The sequence below is a fragment of the Choloepus didactylus genome, chromosome 6 (genome assembly GCF_015220235.1).
Source record: "Choloepus didactylus isolate mChoDid1 chromosome 6, mChoDid1.pri, whole genome shotgun sequence".
Taxonomy (NCBI): Eukaryota; Metazoa; Chordata; class Mammalia; order Pilosa; family Megalonychidae; genus Choloepus; species Choloepus didactylus.
In genome coordinates, this window is record NC_051312.1 from 63,959,552 (window position 1) to 63,975,521 (window position 15,970).

Genomic DNA, 15,970 nt, shown 5'->3' on the forward strand with positions numbered 1-15,970 from the left:
GATGACTAATAAGACTGAGCCTTTTTTTCATGTATTTATTGGCCTTGGGTTTCTCTTTTATGAAGTTCATGCCCCTGCCCGTTTTTCTTGTAGGTTTTCTTGTCTTTCCTTTTGATTTGTAGGAGTTATTTATCCTGGATTTGAGTCCTTTGGTTACATGTTTTAAAAAAAACAACTTCCTTTCTGTAATTTGTTTTATCATTTTCTTTGTGTGCCTCATAAGTAAAAGTTCTGAATTTTACTGTAATCAAATGTATTATCTTTTCCCTTTATGATTGGTGCTGTTTGAGACTTATTTAAGAAATCTTTCCCTTCTCTGATGTCATGAAGTTTCTCTCCTTTATCATCTTCTAAAAGCTTTATAGTTTTGCCTTTCACGTTAGGTGTTTTGGTTTACCTTGAGTTGATTTTTGTTTAAGGAGTGAAGTAGGATTGCAATTTCATTTCTCCTCCATATTGTCCTAGCACCAATTATTGAAAAGATTGCCCTTTCCCCATCCATGTTCTAATGTGTCACTTTTTCTTAAATCAGGTATCTATGTAAGCGTGTGCCTGACTGCTGGGCTCTCAGCCTATTCTTCATAGATTTGTTTATCTCTTCCTACATAAATACCATATTATCTTAAGTAAAGTTAGCTTATAGTATGTCTTTACAAAATAGATTCAGTCCTGCCATCTTGTTCTTTTTTCAAGAGTCTTGACTATTTTAAACCCTTTTGGTTGCCATATAAATTTTAGAATCATCAAGTTTTATTTGAAAAGCCTGCTGGAATTTTTATTGGGATTGCACTGAATTTATGGCTCTATTTCAGGAGCCATAAGTAATCCATAAACATGGAAAAATATACCTTATATTCAGATATTGTTAATTATTCTCAGTAAAGTTTATATATTTTCCCTACAGCTTTTTGTTATACATTATTACGTACTTGATGGGTTTTGTGTATATGTGTTATTGTAAATCTACCTTTTTGAAAATTATGTTTTCTAACCATTTGTTGTAGGTATGTACAAATACAATTTATTTTTATATACTGGTATTATATACATCAACCTTGTTAAATGCTGATGTGTCATTCTGTTATCTGTGTATTTGGAATTTTTACTTTATCTGTAAATAATAGTTTTGTTTCTCTTTTCTTTTTTTTTTTTTTTTTTTGAGTTATTGTGCTGTCTAGGACTATAAAATATTGAATAGAAGTGGTGATGGTGTACATATGTTTTTTGTTTATGATCTCAAAGGGAGAGCTTTCAAGGTTTTGCCATGACATTTGTTTGTGATGTTTGCTGATACCCTTTTGGTGAGAATATCTACTGAGATGAGCTTACGATTTTTCTGCTTTAGTTCTTTAATTATTGATGTGAATTGCATTTATATTCATAACTGAGTTTTGTTTACTATTATTTTGTTTAACATCTTTTACATCTTCTGTTCATGAGTGAAATTTGTAATTTTCTTTTCTTATCCTTTTCTCAATTCAAAGTTATGGTAGTTTCATGGGGGAATAATCCTTTTTGTCTTCTTCTCTGAAAGAGTTTGTTGAAGTTTGTGATTATTTCTTCTTTACATGAAGGCGTAAAGCCATCTGACCTTGCAGTTTTCTTTGTGGGGGAATATTTTTGACTATTAATTCAATTTCTTTAATGGTTATATGATTGTTCAATTTCTATTTATTTCTTAGTTTTGTTATATTTTTCTGGAATTTTTTTGCCTACATTTAAAATTTTATTTGTATAAACTTATTCATAATATTATCTTTCTAATGCTTGTTGTGTCTGTTGGGTATCCCTTTTTTATTCTTGATATTGTTTATTCTTCTTTTCTTTTTTCTTGATAGTATCACCAGATATTTTATTAGTCTTTTCAAGAACCAATTTTTGGCTTTGTTGATCCTCTCTGTTGTATGTTTATTTTCTAAGTCATTAATTTCTTCTCTGATCTTTTATTCCCTTCCTTCTGTTTTTCTTATTTTGCTATTATTTTTGTAATTTCTTGAGATGGATGCTTGGTTTATTAATTTTTCAGCCTTCCCACTTTTCTAACTTGTACATTAAATGCTATAAATTTTCCTCTAACTACTGTTTTATGCATCTAACTAGTTTCAGTGTGATCACTATTTTTCCCCTTCTCTGTGTTAACAATTTGGTATACACTTAGAATTGTATAACTTTTAAATTGCTATTGACTCAATGTGAGTAAGGGTTAGCATCTTTTCTTTTTTGTGAACTGCTTGTTCACATTTTCTGTCCATTTTCCCATGAGGTTATTGATATCTTTTCCTTTAGGAACTCTTTGTTATATATGAGGGAAATTAGCCCTGTTTCTGTGGTGTGAGTAGTAAATATTTTTTTCCCAGTTTGTCATTTTTCATTGACATTTTTATGGTCAAGTTATTTTTATTTTTATTTTCAGCACCTAGAATAATGCCTGGTATATAACATATACCCAATGAATATTTGCTGAAGAAATTAATAACGTCGTTGAAGCTTTTGCCATACAGAAGTTATTTTTAAAAATGTTTATAAACCTGAATCTTTTCTTTTATGGCTTCTAGATTTTGAGTCATATTAGTAAGGCCTTCCTTACATCAAGGTTACAAAGGAATTCTGTTTTGTTTTGGTTTTGTTCTATTTTTTACATTTAAATATTTAGTCTTTTTGAATTTAATCTTTGTGGTCAATTGTGAATACATTTTTTCTATGAAATGTTACCAATTTTCTAATAGAAGATTAAGGCAATTGGAAATTAGATACTTTAAAAGTAAAAAAAAAAAAAATTTGTAAAGGATGACAAAACAGGCCTTAGTTACAAGGCTATAGTTTATGAGACTTAAAAAAAAATTTTTTTTTTTTGCTCTCCTGAAAAATAATTGATAGGTGTTTAAGATATTTTATTGATCTGTGGAAAAGCGAGGCTATTGGAAAGATAAATTTTTCTTTATCTTCCAGAAAGTGATGGTACTTTTTTCCTATTATTTTTGTTCCTTTCCTCAAAAATTCTAACCTGGTGCTGCCCACTAACCACCTTGAATGTTGAGCACTTGAAATGTGTCTAGTCCAAATTGAGTTGTAAGATGTGATAAATGTAAAATACACACCAGATTTCAAAAACACTATTAAAAAAATGTAAAATATCCTGTTGATATTTTGTATTGATTACCTGTTGAAATGATACTATTTTGGATATATTGGATTACATAAAATATATTGAAATAATTTCATCTGTTTTTTCCTTTTAACACCATGGGGACTCTCTCTCCTATTTTTAGCTTCCTGTTGCCATCTGCCTCCTAGTTTTCAAGATATTTTTTTCTTTCCACCTCCCCTCAACTTACTTATTCAAAACTCAACCACATGATTTTTCAGTTTAAGTTGAATTACTAATATGTTAGCTATTTTAGCCTGTTTTATTCTGTTTCACAATTTGAGTTCCTCTTTGATAAAAGGAGTGAATATTTCAAGTTCTAGTCACTGGTTCATTCATTCAATGACTGCATTAGAAGTTTGCGAGTGGAGGATGAGTAAAATAAGTGTTCTTACCTTCAAGGGAATTATAAATCTGCTAGTCATCTGGTAATAAATTAATTGATAAATTGGTACTGTTACATCTAAATAGCAGTAATATCAGCTCCATGGTAAAATTCAAAGAAACAATGAAGTAATTTATTATGCAGAAAGAAATAACCCCAGGATTGAGGAAGAAAGTTGATATTTGTAATAGATAGAGTATATCAATTTAGACACTGTTTCCAGATAACTGTTAATATAAAAGTATATCGTAGTGAATTAGCATGCCTGGATTTGAGTCTTGATTCCACTGCTTTGCTACCTGCAATGAGCTTGGACAGATTATATAACCTCTATGCTTAAGTTTCTTCATTTGTAAACTGGGGATAATCATAGTAGCTATTTATAGAATTTGTGAGAATTATGTTAGTTAATACAAATGAAGTGCTTAAGTAATGTTTGGCATATGTATGTATATATCTATATATGCATATATAGATATAGATATTTGCTATAACTTTAACATAAACATTTTCCATGGTTCAGTCTTCAAAATTTTATTTTTAATGATGGCTTAATATTTTGTACCATGGAGATAACATAGTTTATTTTTCTTTGATGTTCATTTTCATTTTAAAGGAGATATGACTGTAGTGTTGAACTCAAATCATTGTGTCTTCATTTACTTATGTTTCTTGAATTTTTAAGATCAGAAAGCACGTAGATGATGTATTAGTTTTCTAGGGCTTCCGTAACAAATAACTACAGTCTAGATGGCTTTAAACATGAGAGACTAATTCTCTCATAGTTCTGGAGGCTAGAAGTCTGAAATCAAGGTGTCAGCAGGGCCGTGCTCTCTTGAAGGCTCTAGGGAAGAATTCTTCCTTGACTCTTCCTAGTATCAGCAATCCTGGGAATTCCTTGGCTTGTCACTTCATTACTTCATCTTTACATGGCTTTCCCCGGTGTGTCTGCGTGTGTTCTTTCCAGTTTCTCAGGATACCTTTCATTGGTTTTAGGGCCCACCCTGATCCAGTACGATCTCATCTTTACTATTTACATCTGCAAAGACTCTATTTCCAAATAATGTCACTTTCTGAAGTTCTGGGAGGAGATGAATTTTGGGGGGACACTGTTCAACTCACTACAATGGGTACCAGGACAGATTTTTTTTTTCTTTCCTGAGATTAAATGTAAATTGTAAATGAATGTCTACCACAAGAGAAGCCAAGAGCTTTTAAATTAATTCTGCTCTTTTTGGTATGCAAATGATTGTCCAAAACTGAATAGTTTAATTGCCCCCTTTTGAAGAATTTTAAAGTAGCTACAGCCTTTCAGTCTTCACTGGTTTACTTTATGTTTGGAAATTTTTGGCAGATGATACACAGTCCTCATTCAAAAGCTAGCTGTATTGTCTTTCCCAGCTTGAATTAAGGGAACATTAGCATTGAAGTATTCATTTTGAATTAGCGTTTAGGAAATTATTTCCTTCTAAATGTTTGTCATCAAATGAAGTTTTATTTTAAAAAATTAATGGAGCATATCAATGCAGCAGCCTCCCCCCCCCCCAATATTTGACACACAGGGTTACTTTTGGAACAGTTTTTAAAGTCTTTTTATTTTCATTTGTGTATTATATGCATGGTAGTCTTTTAGAAAACTAGAATGTGGTAAATCTTAGAAGCTAACAGGCAGCTTATTGTTACTGACTACTTGGAATTAAACTTACTTCAGCTATACTGCTTTGGGCTGGTGTCGGGGATGGAGCAAGCAAGTGATGTGAAGAAAACACCACATTCATTGCTAAAATATATTTCAAACCATTAATTTTATATTTGTCAGTAAACGATAATTAACATTGACTTGAGATATTCAGAATAAGCATGTTCTTCGGTGAATAAACTATATCTCAAACTCATTTAAAAATTTCAAATCCCCCTTTCAGAACAATGTTATATCATTACCAGATGTGGTAACCTGGAGAATATTTAAATAACAAATTGGTGTTGTCCTTGCAGAAGAGTAATTACAATTCCATATTGTAAAATATGGTTTTGTTTTAATCCATTTGATTTTGTGACAAATAGGCAGTATGTTATGGTGTTCAGTAACTTGACTTATTTCTCCGATTATATTTATCCATATCTTGCACCATCTGGAATGCCTTCCTCAAGTCTGTTCAACAGCTCTTATTCCCTCTTGTTAAAACACATGTTCCGTAAATGAGTTCCATATTTATTAAGCAAGGTGCTTTTAGATGTGGAGAAGAAAAAATGAACAAAGATATGCCTCTGCACTTATTTTCGTCTGTTAAGTAGATGGGTTCACAGATACTGTGTTAATCAGGACCTTTTTGGTTATCATGGCAGAAACTCATTTAAACTGGCTTAAGTAGTTATCTGGGCTTAAGCAGGGGAGTGCACTGATTTACATAAATGTAAAGGCTGGTCTTGGGCATGGTTGCATCCAGATGTTAAAATAATATTATCTAGAATCTATCTCATTTCATTTATTTTAGCATTGCTTTCATTCCCAGGCAGCAGCATCTCCTCAGTTGATGGCAAAGATGGCACAGCAGTGCCAGGCTTACATTCTATCAGTTTAGCAATCACAATTAGAAGCTTCCTTTCCAAATAGTTTCAGGAGAAGTCCTGGGTTAACTCTTGGTTGGCCAGACTTGGATACTCTAGAGTGGTTGAGGGGTGGGAGTGGATAATAAATAGGGAGATAAGTAGTCTCCGAAAAGAATGAATGCTCCAAAAAGAAAAAATGCTGAGCAGACAAAGACAACATAAAGTCTACAAAAATAAAGAAGGTAAAATGTGATAAACATTTTTAGTTGAGGTAAAATGATGATTTCTAACAGGAGGAAAATCTTCAAAGAAGAGGGAGTATTTGAATTGGGCCCTGAAGGGCAAGTAGAATTTTTACAAGGCAAAATGAAGGAAGAAAGGACTTTCTTGGTCACTTATTTGAAAAGTTTGGCAGTGAAAGGAGAAAATTAAAATAAAAGCAACTGGAGTCTAAAGGAGAATGTTAAGCCCCCCTTCCCTCCAATATGGTATCAACTTGGGCATTTTTATGGCAGAGGACCAAAAGCAAGTAAAGGAGAAATTAGCAGTGCAAATAAGGGAATTATTGTTAAGGAAACGGAAGGGAATTTAATGGGATTAAGGATCTAAGTGGAGAAGTCAGTCTTAGAAAGGAAAAGGGAACTATTCTGAAGCAAGTTGGTGGTGGTGGCAGAGGTTAAAACGTGGAGAAACTTGTTAAATAGGTAAGTGGCTTCAGTTTTGTGTTTTAAAAGTAAGAAGAAAAAGTTTTTAGTTTCCTGTTGCTATGTAACAAACTACTCCAAAATGGTTTTGAGGGTTAGCAATTTGACTTGAGTTCAGCTGCGTGGTTTCTTCTGCTGTTCTCATCTTGGGCCACTCACGTGGTTGTAGTTATCTGGACTGTGCATAGGTGGTCTGTGGTGGTGGCTTCACTCACATGTCTGGTGGTTGGTGCTAGCTGTTGGCTGGGCTTCTCTCTCCTCATAGTCTGTCATCCTTAAGGAGGGTTCACCTATCAGAGGCTGCATTTCAAAAAAAGAATTGCTGAATCAGTAAGACCTCTTAATGGCCTAGGCATGGAACTCCCAAAATGTAATGTCTGCTGCATTCTATTAATCAAAGCAAGTCACAAGGTGAGCTCAGATCAAGAGAGTGGAGAAGTAAACCTAATCTCTTTATGAGAGGCGCAACAAAGTCACATTGCAAAGGGGCATGTATACTGGAATAGGAGGAATTTGTTCCTAATCAACCGCCACCACCGTATTGTGAAAAATTTTAGTCATGCAGCCAAGATGAAAGAATTGCAAAGTAAATGCCCATATATCCACCAACTAGATTCTACTATTAACATTTTCCTATACTTGCCTTTTCACATATTTATCTATCATCCCTCTACCTGTCCATCAGTTCATCTTTTTTTTTTATATACATTCTGAAATAAATTCCAAACTTAGTACTTCCCTCTGTGTACTTTGTGTATATTCAACAAGAGTTCAGTATTTGTTTAGCATTTTTCTTTTTTCTTTTAGGAAAGAAAATAAATTTTAGATTTATTTATTTGGAAAGAAATACTTAAGAATTACTAGTCTATGCTTGTATGTGTGTTTAAAAAATTTTTTTTAATTAGAGAAGTTGTAGGTTTATGGGAAAATCATGTAAAAAATACAGGGTTCCTATACACCCTCCAACCCATTATTAACACTTTGCCTTAGTGTTGTACCTTTGTTACAATTGACAAAGGAGTATTATAACTGTAATATTAACTGTAGTCCATAGGTATAAAAACACCACATTAGGGATGTTTTTTCCCCAATATACACCCTATTATTAACGCCTTGCCTTAGTGTGGTACATTTGTTATAATTCATGAAAGAACATTTTTACAATTGGACTATTAACTGTAGTCCATCATTTACAGTAAGGTTCTCTGTGTTGTACAGTCCAATGTTTTATCTTTTCATTTTTATTCTAGCAACATGTAGGACCTAAAATTTCCCTTTTAACCACATTCACATATATAATTCAGTGCTGTTAATTACACTCACAATGTGCTACCTTCACCACCATCCATTTCCAAAACTTTACAATCAATCCAAATAGAGATTCTGTATAAATTAAGCATTAACTCCCCATTCTCTATCCTAACCCATCTGCTGGTAACCTCTTTTCTAGACTCGTACTCTATGAGTTTGCTTATTCTAAGTATTACATACAAGAGAAATCATGCAATATGTGTCTTTCTGTGTCTGGCTTTTTTCATGAAACATGATGTCTTCAAGGTTTGTTCATGTTGCAGTATGCATCAGAACTTCATCCCTTTTTATGGAAGAATAATATTCCATTATATATACATACCACATTTTGTTTATCCATTCATTGATCGATGGACACTTGGTTGCTTCCATCTTTTGGCAATTGTGAATAATGCCATTGTGAACATCAATGTGCAAATATCTGATTGAGTCCTGCTTTCAGTTCTTTTGGGTATATACCTAGTAGAGGGATTGCCAGATCATAGGGTAATTCTATTCTTAGCTTTTTGAGGAACTGCCAAACTGTGTTCCACAGCATTTGCACCATTTTACATTGCCACCAGCAATGAATGAATGTTCCTATTTCTCCACATCCTCTCCATAGTGTTTTTATTTGATATAAAGTTTGCATACAGTGAAATCTAAAGTGTATGTTATGCCATTTGTTTTGCTGTCTACCACAGGAGAGAAAATTCTAGAACAGCTTTTCAGTGAAGTGTTTCAGAAATTCAACTTAGTTGTATAAAAGAATTGGAAAGCAACACCCCACAAGATGGTCTTAAATCCCTCTTCATGTTCTCATCACTAATAACTTTTTCATTTAGTATTTATTTTCTCAGCACTTAGGATTTTCAGGTTTATTATATTAATTTAGATTTACTTTGGGTCTTTCTCGACCTCCTTTCATCATATATTTATTGAGCATATACTGTAGGCAAGCAGCATGCTAGAAAGGACCATGGGATGTAAACAGTATCACTCTTGCTTTCTAGGCATTCAAACTTGATGTATCTCAAACTAGATTAGATTACTAATAGATAACACTGAATGTTTATGATCTAGGTCAATGATAAGTACTTTTCATTGCATTATTTCATTTAATTCTTATAGTAAAACTTAATAGATAGATACTTTTTAAAAGTTAGGAAACTAAGGCATGGAAAAAATTTCGCTTTAAACCAAGGCAATGTGACTCCAGAACCCACATTTAAACCCCCTATATCATACTAATTAGAAGCAGGAATGGTGCCCTCTATTACACAGTAGATAATTAAGACTTTAATTGGCCATGTATTGCTTCTTGGTGTGACTTGAATGCTTGTCTTAAATAGAGGAGTGTAAATTTTTATGAACTAATCTATGAGAAGGTTTAAAAATAAACTATCGTGTAGCCTTTCCTATGAATAAAAATAGTCTAGAAGCTTAAAAAAGAGAAATTTGGGTATTATAACTATTGATTTAACTGCTGCCAGTCAGAATAGTAGTATGATCAAAACTGCTTGATGAATTTGGCCATAATTTAACCTTTGAATAGAGTATAGCCTTAGGATTTTTGTTGTGTTATTCTAATCTCTGTTACTTTGTACATTTTTAATATTTCTAGAGTAGTATAATCCCTTAATCACTTTTTCACATGAATTTACAATAAAGCAGAAATGCTTGGGTTTTCCTGATTAGTATTAAATGTTTTTATTGCTAATTGGCTTTTTTAAAAAAAATTCAGTTTTATTGAGATATATTCACATACCATACAGTCATCCATGGTATACAATCATCCGTTCACAGTACCATCATAGAGTTGTGCATTTATCACCCCAATCAATTTTTGAACATTTTCCTTACACCAGAAAGAATAAAAATAAGAAAAAAAAAGAAAAGAAAAAAGAACACCCAAATCATCCCCCCCATCCCACCCTATTTTTCATTTAGTTTTTGTCCTTATTTTTCTACTTATCCATTCATACATTGGATAAAAGGCATTGTGAGCCACAGGGTTTTCACAATCACACTGTCACCCCATGTAAGCTACATGGTTATACAATGGTCTTCAAGAATCACTACTACTGGGTTGCAGTTTGATAGTTTCAGGTATTTACTTCTAGGTATTTCAATACACTAAAAACTAAAAAGGGATATCTATATAGTGCATAAGAATGCCCTCCAGAGTGCTAATTGGCTTTTGAGCAATTTAACAAATATCAAAATATCAAAACCATTTTGACTTACTATTTGCATGACTGTAAATCCTATCTGAACTCTTGAAAATATGTGACTAGCACTTAAATCATTTCATTCTAAGAATTCTGCCAAGAGGAAGTATCACTGGTTAATGGCAGCCATTGGGACAGCTAAAGCGAAAACTTGAGTTCATTTACTGTGCCAGCTTTCCTCTTAGGTCAGGGAATGGGATAAATTCGTGTTTGTCTAAACCTAAAGTGTATAAGGTATTTTAAATGTTTTTCTTCACTCAATTTTATCTCAGCTGTTCATTTTATTTTATTTTTTGAAGTGTATTTGTGCAAATGGTTCCAAATTTTTAATCAAATGAGGCCAGTTGCAAATGAATCTATTATGTTTACATAATCTAATTGAGTATTATGTTTATTTTTATGTATAGGTTTTACTATTTGGAAGCTATAAGAAAAAAAGATTAGGAGAAGACAGATTTGATCGTGTAAGTGGACATGGCACAGATATCCAGCAACAACGGATTTAAGCAATGTTCATCTTCACATATGGAACCAGCAGGAACAAAGATGTGGACAAAGAAGAAGCGTTACAGATGGAAGCGGAGGCTTTAGCAAAACTTCAAAAAGATAGACGAGTGACAGATAATCAGAGAGGATTTGAGTTGTTAAGCAGCACCAGACAAAAAGCACAAGTTCATAACAAACAGGATTATGATCTCATGGTGTTTCCTGAATCAGATTCTCAAAAAACAGCAGTAGACATTGATGTTGAAAAGCTTACCCAAGCTGAACTTGAGAAACTATTGCTAGAAGACAGTTTTGAGACTAGAAAAATGCCTGTATTGCCAGTTACTCCTGTTCTGAGCCCTTCATTTTCCGCACAGTTCTGTGTTAGACCTACGATTCAGGGAGGACAGTGGCCACCTGGATTATCTGGACCTTCTACTTATACTTTACCTTCTATTTATCCCTCAAATTATAGTAAACAGGCTGCATTCCAGAATGGCTTCAATCCAAGAATGCCCACTTTTCCATCTACAGAACCTATATATTTAAGTCTTCCAGGACAGTGTCCATATTTTTCATATCCTTTGACTCCTGCCACACCGTTTTATCCGCAAGGAAGCTTACCTATATATCATCCAGTAGTCAGTCCTGACATGGCAAAACTATTTGATAAAATAGCCAGTACATCAGAATTTTTAAAAAATGGAAAAGCAAGGACTGATTTGGAGATAAATTCAAAAGTTACAGTCAACAACCTACAGGTATCTCCAAAGTCTGAAGATATCAGTAAATTTGACTGGTTAGACTTGGATCCTCTAAGTAAACCTAAGGTGGACAATGTGGATGTGTTGGATCATGAAGAAAAGAAAAATGTTCCAGGTTTGTTAGCAGAGGATCCTTGGGATGCTGTTCTTCTTGAAGAGAGATCACTAGCAAGTTGTCACCTCGAAAGAAAAGTAAATGGAAAATCCCTTTCTGGGGCAACTGTAACTAGAAGCCAGTCTTTAAATACTCGAACAACTCAGCTTACAAAAGTCCAGGGCCAAGTATCTCAGGTATGGTCTTTTTTTTTTTTCCTACTAACTTCTAAAGCTTAGTAGTATAATACAGAGCTCATATTTGTGTGCATAATTTATTAGGAAAAAGAAATATTTTTATTTTGAATCTTGTTAATTTTGCTCCCAAGTATGCTCTGATTCTTAGATCATACGGCAAAGGATTAAATGTGCTTAGGCCAGTTGAAAATTGCTTGATATTAATAATATTTTCTCTAGTATTATAAAATTTAAAAAACCTCTATTAAGGATCTAGCTGCCACTGAGAAGCATTTAAGATACTTTTATTTGTTTCTCCATGTCTCTTCATTGTATATGCTCCCTTCTTTTTCTTCCTTGTCTCTTTTATATTTCAGGGCCAACAAGGAATTTTGGTTTTTAACTCCATTATAGAAATTGTGCTGCATATTATTTTTGTTGTTTTAACCATGAATAAATGAATGAATGAAACTGTAACCCCAGAGAGAAGAGAGAAAAGTCATTGAAAGGACTCTCCCTAAATACAAATATTGATGAAAACAAAGAATGAAGCAAAGCCTATATAATGTAGTTTCTGAGTTCATGGAGTCTTACTATCTGGTATACCTAAGAGTAGAATTGCTGGGTCATCTAGTAATTCTATGTTTAACTTTTTGGGGGAACTGTTAAACTTTTATCAATAGTAGCTGTTCCATTTTACATTCCCATCAGCAATGTATAAGTGTTTCAATTTCTCCACATCCTCACCAATACTTAATTTTCTATTTTGTTTTGTTTTTTCTTTTTTTAAATAGTAGCCATCCCAGTCAATGTCAAGTGGTGCCTCATTGTACTTTTGATTTGCATTTCCCTAATGAATAATGATGTGTTGAACATCTTTTCATGTGCATATCGTCTTTGGAGAAATATCTGAGTCCATTGCCCATTTTTAAATTGGGTTGCACATAGCAGCATGATTCATAATAGCCAAGAAGTATGAACAACCCAAATGCTTGTCTACTGATGACTGGAAAACAGGGCATCTATACATCTATACAATGCAATATTATTCAGCCATAAAAAGTAATAAAGTACTGACACATGATACAATGCGGATGAATCTCGAAAAACATTATGCTAAGTGAAAGAAGCCAGACACAAAAAGCCATTTACATGAAATTTCCAGAATTGGTGTACCCATAGAGACAGAAAGTAGATTAGTGGTTGCCAAGGTCTGACAGAATGGGAGAATGGGAGTGACTGCTTCATGGGTATGGGTTTCTTTTGGTGTAATAAAAGTGTTCTGGCATTAGGTAGTGGTGATGGTTGCATAACATTGAGAATGTACCAAAAGCCACTGATTGTACACTTAAAATGGTTAAATGGTAAATTTTATGTTACGAGAATTTTACCTCAATTAAAAACAAAAGATGACAAAACTGGTCTCCCTGATCCATCCTTCTGGAGCCAGGTCACTGCTGGATTTGCATTTGGGTCAGTTTTCTAATAAAGAGATCTCCCTCCCCTACTGTGTGGGTCTCCATTTTTATAAATTAAGCATGAGAGCAACTTCTCATTGGAAGAATAATAAGACTAGTTGTCATCATGCCCTCTGCATTTGGGGATGTTAGCTGTTTACAGAAATTATTTGGGAAGGGCATCTGCCCAGGACCTGGAGACCTTAGGGTCTGTGGAAAGTTGTAGTCTCTGCTGTGAGAGAAAAGGGGAGTTGTGCTTGGACACAGGCCCTTCTGCAGGTGGAAGCAGAGACACTTACTGTCCCAGCAACCCAGAGAAAAAAGCATTCAGGTCTCACTTTTAGACAACTCTGCTTCTTGTATCACACTTCTTAAATATCGTAGCCACAATACATAGATTATCTTGAACGTAACACAAAAATCTTTATAAATGACTTTTATTTATTTTATTATCTCTGTGTTGAATTCTAATCTTCCTAGTTATTTATACACTAAGGGAAACTAATTATCTCAGGTGAACTGAGATTACTGTAACAGGTGAACTGGGGTTATCATCTTAAACAACTTGAGATTTTGGGTAGCCAGGGTTTTTTTATTATCCAGAGATCTAAGACTGGGACTCAGAATCTAAGACATACTTGTGTGGTAGCTGTTCATAACTGATTCCTTTTTTATAGTTACTGAGTCATTAGGGAGCTCAAAGTATCCTCAAAGAGGCCAGAGTGACCCATCCCTGTTTTACAGTTGAGGAAATTGAGATGTAAAGAAGTTAAGGAATTACTGTTAATATTTTGGCATAATGATGGTTTTGCAATTAGATAAATGAGCTCTTATAGTTTAGAGATTGAAGAATTTACAAATTAAATACAATAATGCCTGGGGTTAACTTTAATAAAATCCAGTGATGACCTGGGGGTTGGGGGTTTATAGATGAAACAAGATTGGCTGTATGTTGATAACTGTTGAAGCTGGAGATGGGATACATGGGTGTTCTTTATAGTTTGTCTATTTTTGTGTGTGTGTGAAAATTTCCATAATAACAAGTTAGAGGTTAAGAAGAGGGCCACAGAACTATTTGCAAGAATTATTTGCAGGTAGCACAGGTGGTATTCAAATTCATCGGACTCAAAAGCCCTTCTTTAAAAAAAGCAAAAACAAAAAAACAAAAAACAACTCTCCAGAGATAGGATAGATGTGGTTTTGGAAGTAATAAGTTCCTGTCACAGGAGATACTCAAACATAGGTCAAAATAGTTGGTTTCCCAAACTTAGTTGTATGTCACAAATGTCTTGGGAAGTTTAGGCCTACTTTAAGATTTTGTGTCGGGGTGGGGGGTGAAGGTAGAGGTGCCAGGTAAGGGAAGGATTGTGGAATTTGGGGAAAAAGGTACCTGCTTTTTGTTTGTTTTATTTTGTTTCAAAAAGTTCTCTAAGTATTTCTGATGTGGCCAATCTGCTACTCCTTGGATTGACATTTGAGATTTCTTGATTTTATGACTTTAAAGTTTCTGCATACCTCAGGATCCTGTGAAGTTGGGATGGTGACAAGAAAAATAGCAAAATTTAAAAATAGGCAGAGGAGAGTCAGAAGAAGATGGTGGCATAGAGAGGAAGTAGAGGCTAGTTAGTCCCCTGGAACAACTAATAAACAACCAGGAACAACTAATAAATAATCTGGAATAACTGCTGGGGGACAAACATGACTGTCCATACATCATACACCAACCTGGATTGGGAGGAATGCCAGAGATCATAGCATAAAATCTGTTAAGTAAAAACTGTGGACCTGAGCCGAGAGCCCCTCCCCCATGACAGCCCAAACTGCAAAGCCTTGGTGTGCTAGAGAGCAGCACTCTCTGAACAAGTGAATATACCTCAGCCCAGCTCCAACTGAGGTTTTAATTAACAAATGTTGACTGCTCAATACAAGCTACGAATCCCCAAAAAGCAGACAGAGGCTTTTGGTGACTACTGACCTTGGAGAGCCAGAGGACCTCTTTGGGAGGGAGGGGGAGCCCAGAGGACAAGGTGCTGTCTCTGGCCAATGGGTAAAACTGAGGGTGGCTGTGGACTGGCCCAAAAGGGGGGCTTTCTGTCCCTTTTTTGGCCCAGTGGAGAAAACCTCAGCCATTTTCAGTTCCCAGCACTCTGACCCAGAGAAAGGTGGAGATAGCAGAGTCAGAGAGACTATTCAGATGCAAATGATATCTCCTCAGGGGGTATATCTTCCCTAAGAGGAAAGAGGTGGTGCCAAGCTCTACTACCTGCCTTCCATTCAGAACCAGATCCCAGATCCTGGGGGAAAACAGCCACGGGCCACACCTCCTTACACCAATCTGGAGTGACAGGCTGACGGGTACCACCTGCTGGGCAGAAAAGCACAGTGGCTTGAGGCCTCAAGGGGTCTATCAGTTTTCTAAGACACACCCTCAGGGAGACCTGATACTATTGCCTCCTTCTGAAACCTGAGCCTGTTCTGGTCTGGGAAAACCTGATTGGGGTAACCAAGGAAACCAGATGCCTAGACAACAGAAACTACAACCTACACTAAGAAAAACGAAGTTATGGCCCAGTCAAAGGAACAAACTTACACTTCAGCTGAGATACAGGAATTGAAACAACTAATGCTAAATCAAGTCAAAAAGTTTAGGGAAGATATGGCAAAAGAGATGAAGCATATAATGAAAAC

At 34.7% G+C, this 15,970-nt stretch overlaps 1 protein-coding gene across 1 annotated transcript in view; it reads left to right on the top strand.

Moving 5' to 3' along the window:
• The window catches only part of PIK3C2A (phosphatidylinositol-4-phosphate 3-kinase catalytic subunit type 2 alpha), a 164,960-nt gene that overhangs the window by 33,033 nt on the left and 115,957 nt on the right, over positions 1–15,970 (top strand). Inside the window, 2 exon segments of the mRNA XM_037839322.1 lie at positions 10,713–10,837; positions 10,840–11,846. Coding sequence (XP_037695250.1) covers positions 10,780–10,837; positions 10,840–11,846 — 1,065 coding nt within the window. The 5' untranslated portion in view covers positions 10,713–10,779.